At 33.7% G+C, this 13,232-nt stretch overlaps 1 protein-coding gene across 4 annotated transcripts in view; it reads left to right on the top strand.

Moving 5' to 3' along the window:
* adam23a (ADAM metallopeptidase domain 23a) overlaps window positions 1-13,232 on the top strand; it is a 54,083-nt gene that overhangs the window by 5,068 nt on the left and 35,783 nt on the right. For all 4 annotated transcript variants that reach the window (XR_008837961.1, XM_056459657.1, XM_056459659.1 and 1 more), the window contains exons 4-5: window positions 9,633-9,696; window positions 9,773-9,855. Coding sequence is in view for 3 of the 4 variants with exons in the window: in XM_056459657.1 (XP_056315632.1) it covers window positions 9,633-9,696; window positions 9,773-9,855 (147 nt within the window). In the remaining variant the exon portion in view is untranslated. The remainder of the gene's footprint in view (window positions 1-9,632; window positions 9,697-9,772; window positions 9,856-13,232) is intronic.

Here is a 13,232-nt window from a genome sequence, read left to right as displayed (position 1 = left end):
TTGTCTCTATCTCTATTCATATTAAGGCAAATAATTCAATTACTGATGTCTATGTAAACATAGTCACTGTAAAGCTTATTTATTCAGCTTTCAGATAAAAATAAATCTAAATTTCCCCAAAAAAGTTTGTTCCAGGGTCACATATAAATCAGCAATGTCCACTTCTTTTGCATTTAGAGATTATCTCCCTTGGGAGAGAATTTCATCAGGCATGTTTGTCTTGCTGTGCCACTTGCCTATTCATTTCTCTTCTTTATTGCCATTTATTGTCTGTCCTTATGTTTAGATTCAGGATATTCACTGAAAAGTTAAAAACAAAGCATACTGATTATTTACTGTCTGTAAAAATTGCACGAAGGCTTCATTAAGTCAGCATTATGGCTATCAGCATATGAGGTTGGGTTTATTTGTGATCAAGAGCCACCCTGGTAATTGCATTTGCATTTATTCATTTAGCAGATGCTTTTATCAAAGCCGCCGACAAATCAGGAACATCACAAGCAATTTGTTATAGACCCAACATTATTCATAGTATTCAAAGTAGAAACAGCTGGAGTTGAGGTAAAACGCAGACAAGGAGAGAAATAATTTTCTTAGTAAGAGTCTGTGGAGTGCTTAAGTGCTCGTGGAAGAGGTGTGTCTGAATGTTGGGATTGTTGGCTAATTATATTAAAGAAAGTTTGTATGTATCTTTGGAAATATTTCACAAAAAAGAATGCGGCACTATTAAATGAGTTATATTTCTATTTTTGATGTTATTTAAAGATCAGAAGCATCAGTAATTTCCAAAACTATAACCAGGTGTAGTCAAAACCAGAAAATCTTAATCATGAGGATATTAAATGTTGGATGGCAAAACATATCCTTCAACTTAATAATAACAAAACTGAGGTGATTCTCTTTGGCCCCTCAAAAAACAAGAATGTCTTGTATTGGGGGTTTGGGAAGTCTTACACCATATGTTAAATCTCAAGTAAAAAAAAAGCTAGGAGATATCCTTGATTCTGAGCTTTGTAAAAACAAATTAGCTCAGTTGTTAAGAATAGTTACTATCAGCTGAGGATCATCTCCAGAATTAAAGCCATACTTTTCATACTTTTATGCTTTTATCACATCTCAACTAGAGTGTTGTAATTCCTTGTATATTGGTCTACCTCAATCTTTATTGGTTGCAGTTGGTTTTAAAAGGCGGTAGCTAGACTTTTAAAAAGCCCCTATTTTGCATTATAAAAGGTTATATTTTGGTTTTGGGGGTCTCCAACAACCGGCTGATATGCATGCAAGGTCAAAAACACTTTCATTGTCTTATAATAAGCGTTTATGTTTACCTAATTATGCCAACAACTCCCGTATGATTTGTTCAGCGATTCATTTGTTCCCAAACCCCTCCTTAGTGCGAAGCTAATCTGCGCTGATTGGTCCGATGACCCAGTCTGCTGTGATTGGTCGACTCGGTTCAGCGTGAGACAGAGAAATACCCACCACGGCTATGAAGTAGCAAAGGGTATGTGAGAGCCCAATGCAGGAATGCAATAAGGCAATGCAGTTAAAAACCAGCATATTACTCTACTCTTATCCTTAACCCCAAGTAATAATAATGACACAGATTCAGCATTAATCCACACAGTGGCAAAAGTTGAACTATTCTGAAAACTGACCATGCCACGTGTGTGAGGAACAGCTGATGGTGGCCATAGCAAAGACAAACGGCAGAGGATCGCGAGTTCAGAAACACATTTAAATTGGTAAAGGAAGAAGCACGCGTCACGTTTTCAATGTGGTTTTGGACACAATATGTGAACAGCCCAAAATTATTTAACCTGAGATATACAGCACAAGCGCTGATCTATAATCAACACAATCTCACGGCAATTCCTAACTTTTTGATTTGGTGGCTAATTCGTACAAATTCGTACGATCTAATTTGTACAATTTAGTACGATTTGCTCATCCCCCAATGACGGTTGGGTTTAGGGGTGGGGTTAGGTGCCACGCCTCCTTTTTAAAATCGTACAATTTCGTACGACTGAATTCGTACGAATTTGTACGAATTAGCCACTAAACTGACAAAACGTAAAATACTTTTTCGTGAGATCAGGCTGCCATAATAGATAAGTGATTACAAACCGCACGGGCGATTACAACTTATAACACACAATTAAACACATATTTTGCAAACTATACAAAATGAGGCAACAATTTTAATAACACTTACATGTTATGATGCGGAGGAAAAAGAAACTAGTCCATATGAACTGCAACAGTTACTGACAAAGTCCCTGTCAAAGTCTGACAAAGTCCCATACATAATAATTTCTGCTGCTCCTTGCTTGAATAACAAATGGCTGGCGAATCCCGCGTTGCAGCGTAGGTTCATTCATTCATTTTCTTTTCGGCCTAGTCCCTTTATTAATCTGGGGTTGCCACAGCAGAATGAACTGCCAACTTATCCAGCATATGTTTTACGCAGCGGATGCCCTTCTGGCTGCAACACATCACTGGGAAATGCAGCGTAGGTTATTATCTTAAAATCATTGGCTATACCGTGGTGTTGTTGTCAAAATGAACTTTAACCCTTTATTCCCTGCAGCCGAATCTCCATCTCTTAGTGATCGTCATCTTCACGTCATGATCAGTCCTGTGATCCCCCACGCTCTGCCAGTGTCTGAAGTCAAATGGGCGTTCACATTTTACCGGACCTGGAACTACATATTTGCTGATGTACCGTATCAACGTTGACGCGTTCAAACAAAATATCCGAACCCAACTCGATTCATTTATTCGACTCTGAGTCGACTATTTCATTAAAGAATCAATAGTTTTAAACATGCAGCACTTTCAGATTTAACCTCAGCTGGATGTTTTCATTCACTTAGATCTGTATCACACACTCTATGGAAGCTCATTTTCAAAACCCATAATAGGGGCTCTTTAACAGGCAGTTTTAGCGTTCCTGTTAATTTTAGAATTCAGTTCAAGATTTTACTTCTTATTTTTAAAGCACTGAATAGGCAAGCACCTTCTTATATTTATGAACTTATTAACTTACATTCAACTCCTCTGTCCCTTAGGACAGCAAATAAAGTTTTACTACAAATTCCTCAATCACAACTAAAAAATAAAAGGATATAGAGCCTTTGCAGTCGCTGCTCCACGTTTGTGGAACCAGCTGCCACTGGACATTACGTGCTTCTTCTCTCTCTATTTTTAAGTCCAGACTTAAAGGTGCAGTGATCTGCCAAAATGCTAATCGGTTAGCATAATATCTTTGGAACCCAGTCCTCCCCTGCCGTCCAAAGTCATGCCTCCTGAAATCATGAACGCATGCACTGCCACATGACAGCAGACAACCCAGTAGATCATGTCATTCGCCATTTAGAACTGTAGTTAGTGGTTGGCCGGCGCTGTGTAGGAATCACACTTATTACTAAGCCATACTTACATGCTATTTCAGAGGGAATATTCCAAGTAGGGGTGAACAATATAGGGAGAGCGTCACAGGTTGTCATTGTTCAAAAACCAACTTCTGCTCAGTAAAGCAGGCTAGGCGGAATAGTGGTATTTACTGATGTTTTGTTGTTAAACTAAATAAAAAACTACATTATTTATGCTGTGAAATTAAATATGTCACATCGATCTTTCGCCAGGAGATTTCAGTGGCTGAACAATACATCTGCACATAAACCATTCCTAAAACAACACAATCTACCTCAGCTTTTTAAAAAGAGATTTAAAACATAACATGACCTGTCTAAAAGAAATACTTCAGCCATGGTGTCGTCCTTCCTCCAGCATGCAAAAGTAAGTCCAATATTGATTCAGGATTTTAAAAAGTTTTGATTCTGCTTTTGATTTTACAGACTGTGATTGTCTTGTGTGCACGCCTCATATAGTGCACTCAACTAATGGTGGATCTGCGTGAGACGCACCATTGTACACATCTACATTTGTTGACAGACAGTTTGGGTTACTTATCGGAATTATGGGAATTGTCGGCCTGACAAATTTTAATTGGATGAACATTTTTTTGTCTTATGCCTCACCCAGAATATAAAAATTCATTTAAACCATTTACTTTAATCATTACTATTGGACTGTGAAGAGACTTTCAACCAGCACAACAGAAAATGTTTCTGAAGACAATCACCTACTGCACCTTTAAGATCCATTCTGTTGCCTTCCCTGGCTTTTAATCTTTGTTGTGCATTGTTGTTGTCATACTATTATTTTTATTGTTTTATTTTATTGTTATTTTACTCTGTTTTAGATTGTGTGTTTTGGTTTTGTTCAGACCTTTAGTCAGTGCCAAACTGAAGTTAAATGTGCTTTATAAATAAACTTTACTTATTTACTTACTCACCGAGATTAAAAAACGATGTGTCGTTTAAAACCTGTATGACTTTTTATTCTTGTATGGATGACATATACAGTTGAAGTCAAAATTATTAACCCTCCTTTGAATTTTATTTCTTTTTCAAATATTTCCCAAATGATGTTTAACCGAGGAAGAAAATTTTCACAATATTTTCTATAATATTTTTTTCTTCTGGAGAAGTTCAACCATTTAAAGGTCAATATTATTAGCTCCCTTAAGAATTTTTCTTGATTGTCTACAGAACAAACCATCGTTATACAATAATTTTTCTAATTACCCTAATTTGCCTAATTAACCTAGTTAAGACTTTAAATGTCACTTTAAGCTGACAACTAGTATCTTAAAAAATAAAGATGAAAGAAATCAATTATTAGACATTAGTTATTAAAACTATTATATGAAATGTGTTAAAAATTGTGACAGAAATTGGGGGAATAATATACAGGAGGGCTAATAATTCTGACTTCAACTGTATATTGTAAAATGTCTCATCATTTTTACTCCCTAAAGCAAAAGTCAAGCGGGTGCAGTGTTTTTATCTTGTCTAATGAGTTTTCCTTACTTTTATTTTTATATTTAGACCACTTTTAGTCATAAGAATGATTATTGCCTGAGCTTTCTTTTAGTGAGATGAATTATATGTTTGTGAGTGTCCGTTTTTGCAAGATAAAACGCATTTGGCTGATTAATTGCTGCTTTTGACAGTTATAAAAATAGGACCAGCTGCAAAAGCAAAGTGTTTGTGATCGTGGGATTAAAGAACCCAAGACTTTTTCTTTTTCAGTTTTTTTCTTTCTTCTTCTTCAAAAATGTAACTGAATTCAGCTGGTAGTGCTGTTGTTACTTTTGTCATACAACATTCCAAAACATTTTGAATGCACATTCAGAGCTCCAAATGAGGTTATTAATTAGCAAATTATATAAATATTACGAGCGTAAACATTAGGTGAGCAGGTTACATTGTAACCCTGTGTCCTAACAACACGCTTAGTGACGAGATACAAAGTCATAAGCAATTTGGATTTTTGCACCAAACGAAACATGACAGAAATTTAAATACAGCCATTCAGAAGCACAGAATATGCACTCACTCATGAAATGGTAAGGTTTATAATCTATATTTAATATATATTAACCCTCTTTAACATTATTAAATGTAGATGCCGAATCACTGATATATGTGTTTAGTTCTAAAGTTCAATTTTAAAAAGTTTATTTTATTTTCAAGATCTGAGGTAAACTATCTGCTGCTGCTTTCAGTAGTATGGCAATTAATATCATGTAAAATGGCATTCAAACTCACATTGTTAGCGTTTAACACTGAATAAAGCACGTGAGGTGTACCTGAGGTGATCATTGTCAGTTTTCTGTTGTTCAGCTGTGAGAAACAGAAGCCGTTTCTAATATATCAATTGGAGGTGTTTGTTAGCACAAAAACTTTTTTTTTCATCGAAAATATTCCTTCTATCGGGTGCCGTTACTTTTATTTCGAACACGGTTTAAATCACTCGCTCCTGTCCTCAATCTTGCAACCTGCGCTTGCATTTGTTTTGATTCAGAAGTGCAATATCTAGTTCATCCACTGGGTGTGAAACTTACACACTGCACCTTTAATGATTTTTGGCATGAAAGAAAAAAATTATATATGTTAACCAATTTAATGTTGATCTTAACATAAGACATACGGTTTTGTGGTCTAGGGTCATATACAGTTGAAGTCAAAAGTATTCGCTCTCCTGTGAATTTTTGTTCTTTTTCAAATATTTTCCAAATGATGTTTAACAGAGCAAGGAATTTTTCACAGTGTTTTCTATAATATTTTTTCTTCTGGAGAAAGTCTTTGTTTTATTTTGGATAGAATAAAAGCAGTTTAAATAAAAAAAAAACATTTTAAGGTCAATTTTATCAGCCCCCTTAAGCAATATTTTATTTAGGCTACAGGACAAAGCGTCATTATACAATGACTTGCCTAATTAGTTAGGCCTTTAAATGTCACTTTAAGCTGAATACTAGGGTGTTGAAAAATATCTAGTAAATTATTATTTACTTTCATCATGGCAAAGATAAAAGAAATCAGTTATTGGAAATGAGTTATTAAAACTATTATGTTTAGAAACGTGTTAAAAAATCTCTCTGTTAAACAGAAATATTTCTAATAATTCACGAAGGGTAATAATTCTGACTTCAACTAATATATTTAATTTATTTTTATTCGATTTTTTTTACTGAGTGTAACTACAAAAGAATACAATTAAATAAAGCAAAAGGATTTGGCACGTTTTCAGTACCATATGGTGAAAAGTAACTCAAAAACAGTGCTTTATTAAACAAATTGTTGCTCTGGTCTTAAATTAAATTATAATTAAGATTTTCCAAAAGGATCTCAGCTGTAAACTGTATAAGGAGCTCTACTGCTTGCACATTACTGTAACATTAAAGGCTGTAATTAATAGTGGAATGCAAATATCATATTAAAATGATGATGGTTTTTACAGATAATAATCAACATCAAAATAATTTAAACATCTAAACATTAAAGTCTAAATGTGATTATAAAATGAAGTATCTACTCATATCGATTAAAATAATTTATATGGTGGCTTTCTAACTTTCTAACTAACATATTCAATAATAAAACCAGTACAAAACTGTTTAAAATTTCCTGAATGCATAGATTAATAATTAATGATAGAAATTCTGTTCTATTGAGTTCATTTCACATGTCACTAAGCTGTTATTTCAGACAAGTTAAGCCACGGACATGCATAAATCGCCTAAGGTAAATCTACTTAACATTGTTTACAAGCTGTTTTATTGACGTTTCTCTGCTGAAACACTGATTGATCAATTACATGAGGTTAGATGTTTGTTTATTTTTATTTCTGGCCTTAACTAGGATGGTTCTGTATAGCAATTTTCATTCTATATAGCATCAAAAAAAGATGACATTTTTGGTGAATTTCTGATAAATGGACTGAATTTAAAAGAGGAGACTTTGTTTTGTGTGAGCAATAAAATACAAATCTTAGTTCGACACTATGTAATGTCAAATGTCAAGTGAACTTATAGTCACATATCAACTGAAATAGCATAGTGTAATATCTATAAAAATCTATATCAATATCATTTTTTTCCTCTGTATATTTTTTCTTATATTTTTTCTTATTTTTTTAATATTTTTTATATTTAATGAGTTATTAAAACAATAACATATTGTTTTAATAACTCATTTCTAATAACTGATTTCTTTTAGCTTTGCCATGAAGACAGTATATAATCTTTTTACTAGATACTTTTCAAGATTCTAGTATTTAGCTTAAAGGGCAATTTAAGGGCTTAACTAGGTTAATTAGGCAGGTTAGAGTAATTAGGCAAGCCATTTTATAATGATGGATTGTTCTGTAGACAATCGGGAAAAAAATATTGAGGTAATAATATTGACCTTAAAATGGTTTTAAAAAATTTAAAACTAATAATATAATGTTACACCAGGCTAGTTTAAGTCGCTCATTTAAAATAGAACTATAGAACAACAAACCAGCAAAACAAAACAAATGTCTAGAGATAAATAACGACGATAAAGCACTTAAGATATAATCACAACAAAACTTTAACATAAATAATAAATATGTAAATAATGCAAAACAAAGCCATAAGGTTAACAAGTCAAAGAGATGGCAGGTCTTAGCATGAGAACATTTGAATAGCCACACTGTCCTAGGGAAGCTAGCACACAACTCTTATTTATATGGATTTATATGGAACCAATTGGTGATCTTCCAATCAGGATCTGCCACATACAGTTGACGTCAGAATTATTAGCCCCCCTTTTAATTAATTTATTTTTTTATATTTCCCAAATGATGTTTAACAGAGCAAGGAAATTTTCACAGTATGTCTGATAATATTTTTTTCTTCTGGAACAAGTTTATTTGTTTTATTTCATCTTTTAAAAAACATTTTAATGTCAAAATTATTAGCCCCTTTAAGCAATATTTTTTTCGATAGTCTACAGAACAAACCATCATTATACAATAACTTGCCTAATTACTCTAACCTGCCTAGTTAACCTAATTAACCTAATTCTTTAAATGTCACTTTAAGCTGTATAGAAGTGTCTTGAAAAATATCTAGTCAAATATTATGTACTGTCATCAGGGAAAAGATAAAATAAATCAGTTATTAGAAATGAGTTATTAAAACTATTATGTTTAGAAATGTGTTAGGAAAAAAACCTTCTCTTTGTTAAACAGAAATTAAGGGGAAAAAATTAAAAAGGGGGGCTAATAATATAGGGGGCTAATAATTCTGACTTCAACTATGTATATATATATATATATATATATATATATATATATATATATATATATATATATATATATAAATATATATATATATATATATATATATATATATATATATATATAGTTATACAATATTGCATTTGTTTGATACTGAACTGAAAGAAATCTGAACATTTTTCATAGGAATACATGTACTTACCCTGTATGCTTTAAAGGGTTAGTTCACCCAAAAATTAGCCCATGGCTAATCTCGCTCATCACATTCTAGGTGTTTATGACTTTCTTCTTTCAGATTAATCCAGCCTTGAGTTATATAAAACTCATTAATAAAATCAATTGATAAAATCAATCAGATGCCAAGTAAATATCCTTGTTTATCTGAAAAACAATGCTAAAGTCAGAAATTCTGCTTTGAAAACCGTGCCGGAACGCTGTCTTTGTTTTGGTCATTTTAACCTGGCCAATGATAGTTTATCCAGCCTTGAGTTTTAAAACTCATTAATAAAAATCTTCTGTCTTGTTCAGGCTTTACAATGGTACATGGGGAAAGTAAAGTACATCTATTCCTAATAAAAATTAATGAATGATGCATTTTTGCAAAGAAAATATACATATTTAAAACTTCATAAACAATTTTATGTAACTTCCATGAGAATCTGCTATGTTCTTCATTTGAGGTGCATATTTGTGATGCATTTACCTCATTTTAAATCAGGGGCTCATTTGAATTTTTGTCTTAACAAGGCCTTTAGCAATCCTGATGACGTGGTGCAGCTTGGGATCCGCCACCATCCCACAGCTGGAACTGCTGATACAGAGGAGAGTGTTCTCCCACTGCGTGCAACTTAATCTCAATGGTGCATGTGATTTGGGGCGCTAACTTTATCTTTGAGCTGTTGGATAATTAATGCAAGACTGCCCTTTGAAATCTGTCTTTCACCCTTTTATTTCAGTGATCTACTGTCTTCAGATTACATGGAGATCCACTATGAGAATGACAAGCCAGTTCTATCCAGGGTAAGACACAGAGAGCAGCACACTAATATAACTGAAAATAACCACATTATGAAATGCTGAATGTGCGTTTGTTTAGGGAGGCGAGCACTGCTATTACCATGGCCATGTGAGAGGAAAAGAAGACTCCCGTGCAGCCTTATCCACCTGCAACGGGCTTCAGTAAGCAACCTTATTTTTTATTTATATACAGTACTGTCTAAAAGTCTTAGACCCCCAGTTACATTTGTTGTTTTAGTGAGGGTGTAATGAAATTAATATTACTTCTCATTCTCTTGATTAAATTATAACCGGATAATACAGGTTCTAGTTGATTTTTTGGCGTCTAATTGTTTAAGATTTATGAAAGAAAGAGTTAGTGAAAGATAGAAGAATGAATGAAAAATACTGTAGTTTCTGTCTTGATTTGATCTGCACCTGAATTGAAGGGATTGTGAATGCTGAAAAGTACACACAGGTTTTAATTCGTCATGTAATTCCTACTGGAAAGCACCTAATTTGTAATAGTTTTATTTTTCAGCATGATAATGATCCCAAACACACTGCTGATGTAGTGAAATCAAATCATATTTGGAGAGAAAAATAGCTAATGAATCCAAGACAGTCATGAAATGGCCTCCACAGAGTCCAGACCTGAATGTTATATATAGGATCTATTGGAAATATTATAGGCAGTATGAGATTTACCTGGAGAGAAAAAGAAAGGTAGAACATTCTTAATCTGTGGAAGAACTGTTAGAAATGCCGAAACATACTTGATAATACAAAGCACATAATTTCAGAAAAGATTTAAGCATAAAAGTTCAAGCATGTGCTTGTTGCTAACAAGGTCATGTTAAACACAGACTTTCGATGCTAGTCTTTTGATTCCAAAGTAATTTTGTTTTGAATTGTGTGTACATATTTCCCTTTCTTTTTGTATATTAAAGGTATAGTTCACCCAAAAGTAATGACCCTGCACTCGCTTCATACCTTTTAGATAGATAGATTTGTGCAAAAGTCTTAGGCTCCCAGAGCTGGTGGTGGCCTAAAACTTTTGCACTGTACTGTATATCCACATGTTTGTTTATTTTAGCCCCTTTTATTTATTGGGTCAAAGGAGAACTTGTCTAGTCCCTAGCAGGGGTGTAAAAAGCACTCAGAACTGATTAGTGAAAATTTGGGTAAAATGGGTGAAAATTAGACTCTATTAAAGTATACTAAGTTGACTCAGAAATAAAAATTGTGTTATTAATTACTCACCCATATGTCTTTCCAATCCCCTGAGAATTTTGTTCAGCTTCAAAACAAATAAAGATTATTTTGATGAAATCCAGGAGCTCTCCCATCCTCCATAGGCTGCAATGAACTATCCTGAGACGTTCAATGTCCAAAAAAGGAACGAAAAGCACTGTCAAACATTAAATGTGACTTCAGTGGTTCAACTGTAATTATACGAAACTCCAAGAACAATTTGTGTCTTTGTCTTTGTTCACCTATGTCTTCTGCGTCAAATTAGGGTGCGCATTTACTATGAGCGATACAATGATTACATGTTGTGCTGCTGACTTTAATGGCAATACATCATATTGCCTCTAGTAATTAATAAGAATATACTTGAGCAAAGGTAAAAACATAAGCAAATTTGAGTGCACTCCTCACAAATCTATCTTTTAAGTTTTGTTGGGTACCGAAACCTGGTGCCATTATAGCACCGGTACCTTTGTAACCGGTCCGAATCAGCATAGGAATTTCGGTGCCTAATTTCGGTGCGACTGGTGCTGCGACAAGGAGGTAAGAAGCATCAAGGGGTGCATCAAAGGCACACATAGGTACGCGTTGTCACATCATCTCTAAACATTTCATTCTGAACAACTTTGAGGAATGCAGATAGGCAATGTCAGGCGTTTGTTCTTGTTGCTTAAGGAACGAACGCACGCACACAACGCACGCAGTAAAGCGCATTCGGTGAGCAAGAGCGACTCTCTTTAGATCAACACGCATGATCACGTTCATAAAATTTGCTTAAACTAGGCATTCTAAAGCGTATTTTACAAGCAAGGATTCTGACACAGCAACGTGAAGCAGATGCTTTACAAAAGTTGCGTATAACGGGGAAACACGTCAAACTTAATGACACATTTGAGGGCTCATGGAATCAACTTAAGGTAGAGGAAAAAAAGCTTGAAAGCTTGTGACATCATCTGGCACATTCAATGAGTATGTACATGGACACCAATGCTCCGATTTTAATATGATTAAGACAATACTCTGATTAAGAATCTAGACTTCCATGTAAACAGTGCTTTTTGATTACCTTAAAGGACCACAGACACCTGCGTCGCGGAATGCGGAGGTTTTTGTCTTTCCATTCAACGTGCGGTATCAAATTCCATTAAATGAGCACTCTTCCACCAGCCCTTACTTAATGCTTGCATCAAATACCTCATTTTGTCATGGGGCATGAATGAAATGTTCCTGAATGAATGTGAAACTGCAGTTGAAGTCGAATTTTTTTTAAATGAAACACCTGAAATTACACGAAAGTCTGGAGGAAACATGGATAGCGTGGTAACGCAATGACGTTAATTGATCCATGTACTATAACATGTAAGATGGGATCATGAAAGGAACATTCAAAAAAGCAACTCATATAAACACCTTAATCATATTATTGTCTTATTCAGATTAAGGCAAATCATTAGATTACTAATAACCATGTAAACATAGTCACAAGCCCCAACCCTAGAAAAAAGGAGTTTTGATTTTGCAATATTTTGCTTGAGTTTAATTATACTATTTTTCGATTTCAAAATATGTTTGTTTTGTTTTGTTATGTTTTGTTTAAATGCACCAAAATACATGCCTATATTCAATGAGAAATGGATAAAAATATTCATTTTCAAAATGGGCTGTACTCAATTATGCTAAGCACTGTATATATTAAAGCCAAAACAACACTTACAAGTACTTTTCTCTGATGTTAACATTAGTGACATTTTGCTCATTTAATACATGACATGCAATCAGACGATCTTTGGGTTGCCAGGTAAGCCTCCAGGATGAATGTCCATTAAGAAACAATTCAGTTTTTAAGTTGTATTCATGAGAAAGAACATTTTTTGGTGGCCACAGCAAAAAAAACAACAACAAAACACAACACACAATTTAGTTTTTTTTCCACAATTCTGCATTTTGACACAATTGTGCGTTAAAACTGTGACCTGGCAACACTGATTTAGGGGATTAAATAGGTATGGGTTTAAGTAAAATGTTAACATTTGTTTTACACAATAAAAGTCTGATATGATTTGCTCTTTATTTGATATAAATCTATATTATCATTTAAAGTATTTTTTGTTGATTTTGACCAATTGACATTTTATGCTTTTAAATAAACATTTTAACAGTAGTTTACAGAAAAAAGCAAAAGTTGGATTTCATTTATACCCTACTATGAATCGTTACATCAGCAGAAGCTCTATTTTTTAATATATAGCTGTATAATGAGCTGAAAAAAATAAATCACATCCTTTAGCAATGACATTTATATTGAGTAA

The sequence above is a fragment of the Danio aesculapii genome, chromosome 6 (assembly GCF_903798145.1).
Source record: "Danio aesculapii chromosome 6, fDanAes4.1, whole genome shotgun sequence".
Classification (NCBI taxonomy): Eukaryota; Metazoa; Chordata; class Actinopteri; order Cypriniformes; family Danionidae; genus Danio; species Danio aesculapii.
The sequence above is the reverse complement of the archived record's forward strand: the minus strand, read 5'-3'. Positions and strand labels throughout refer to the sequence as shown.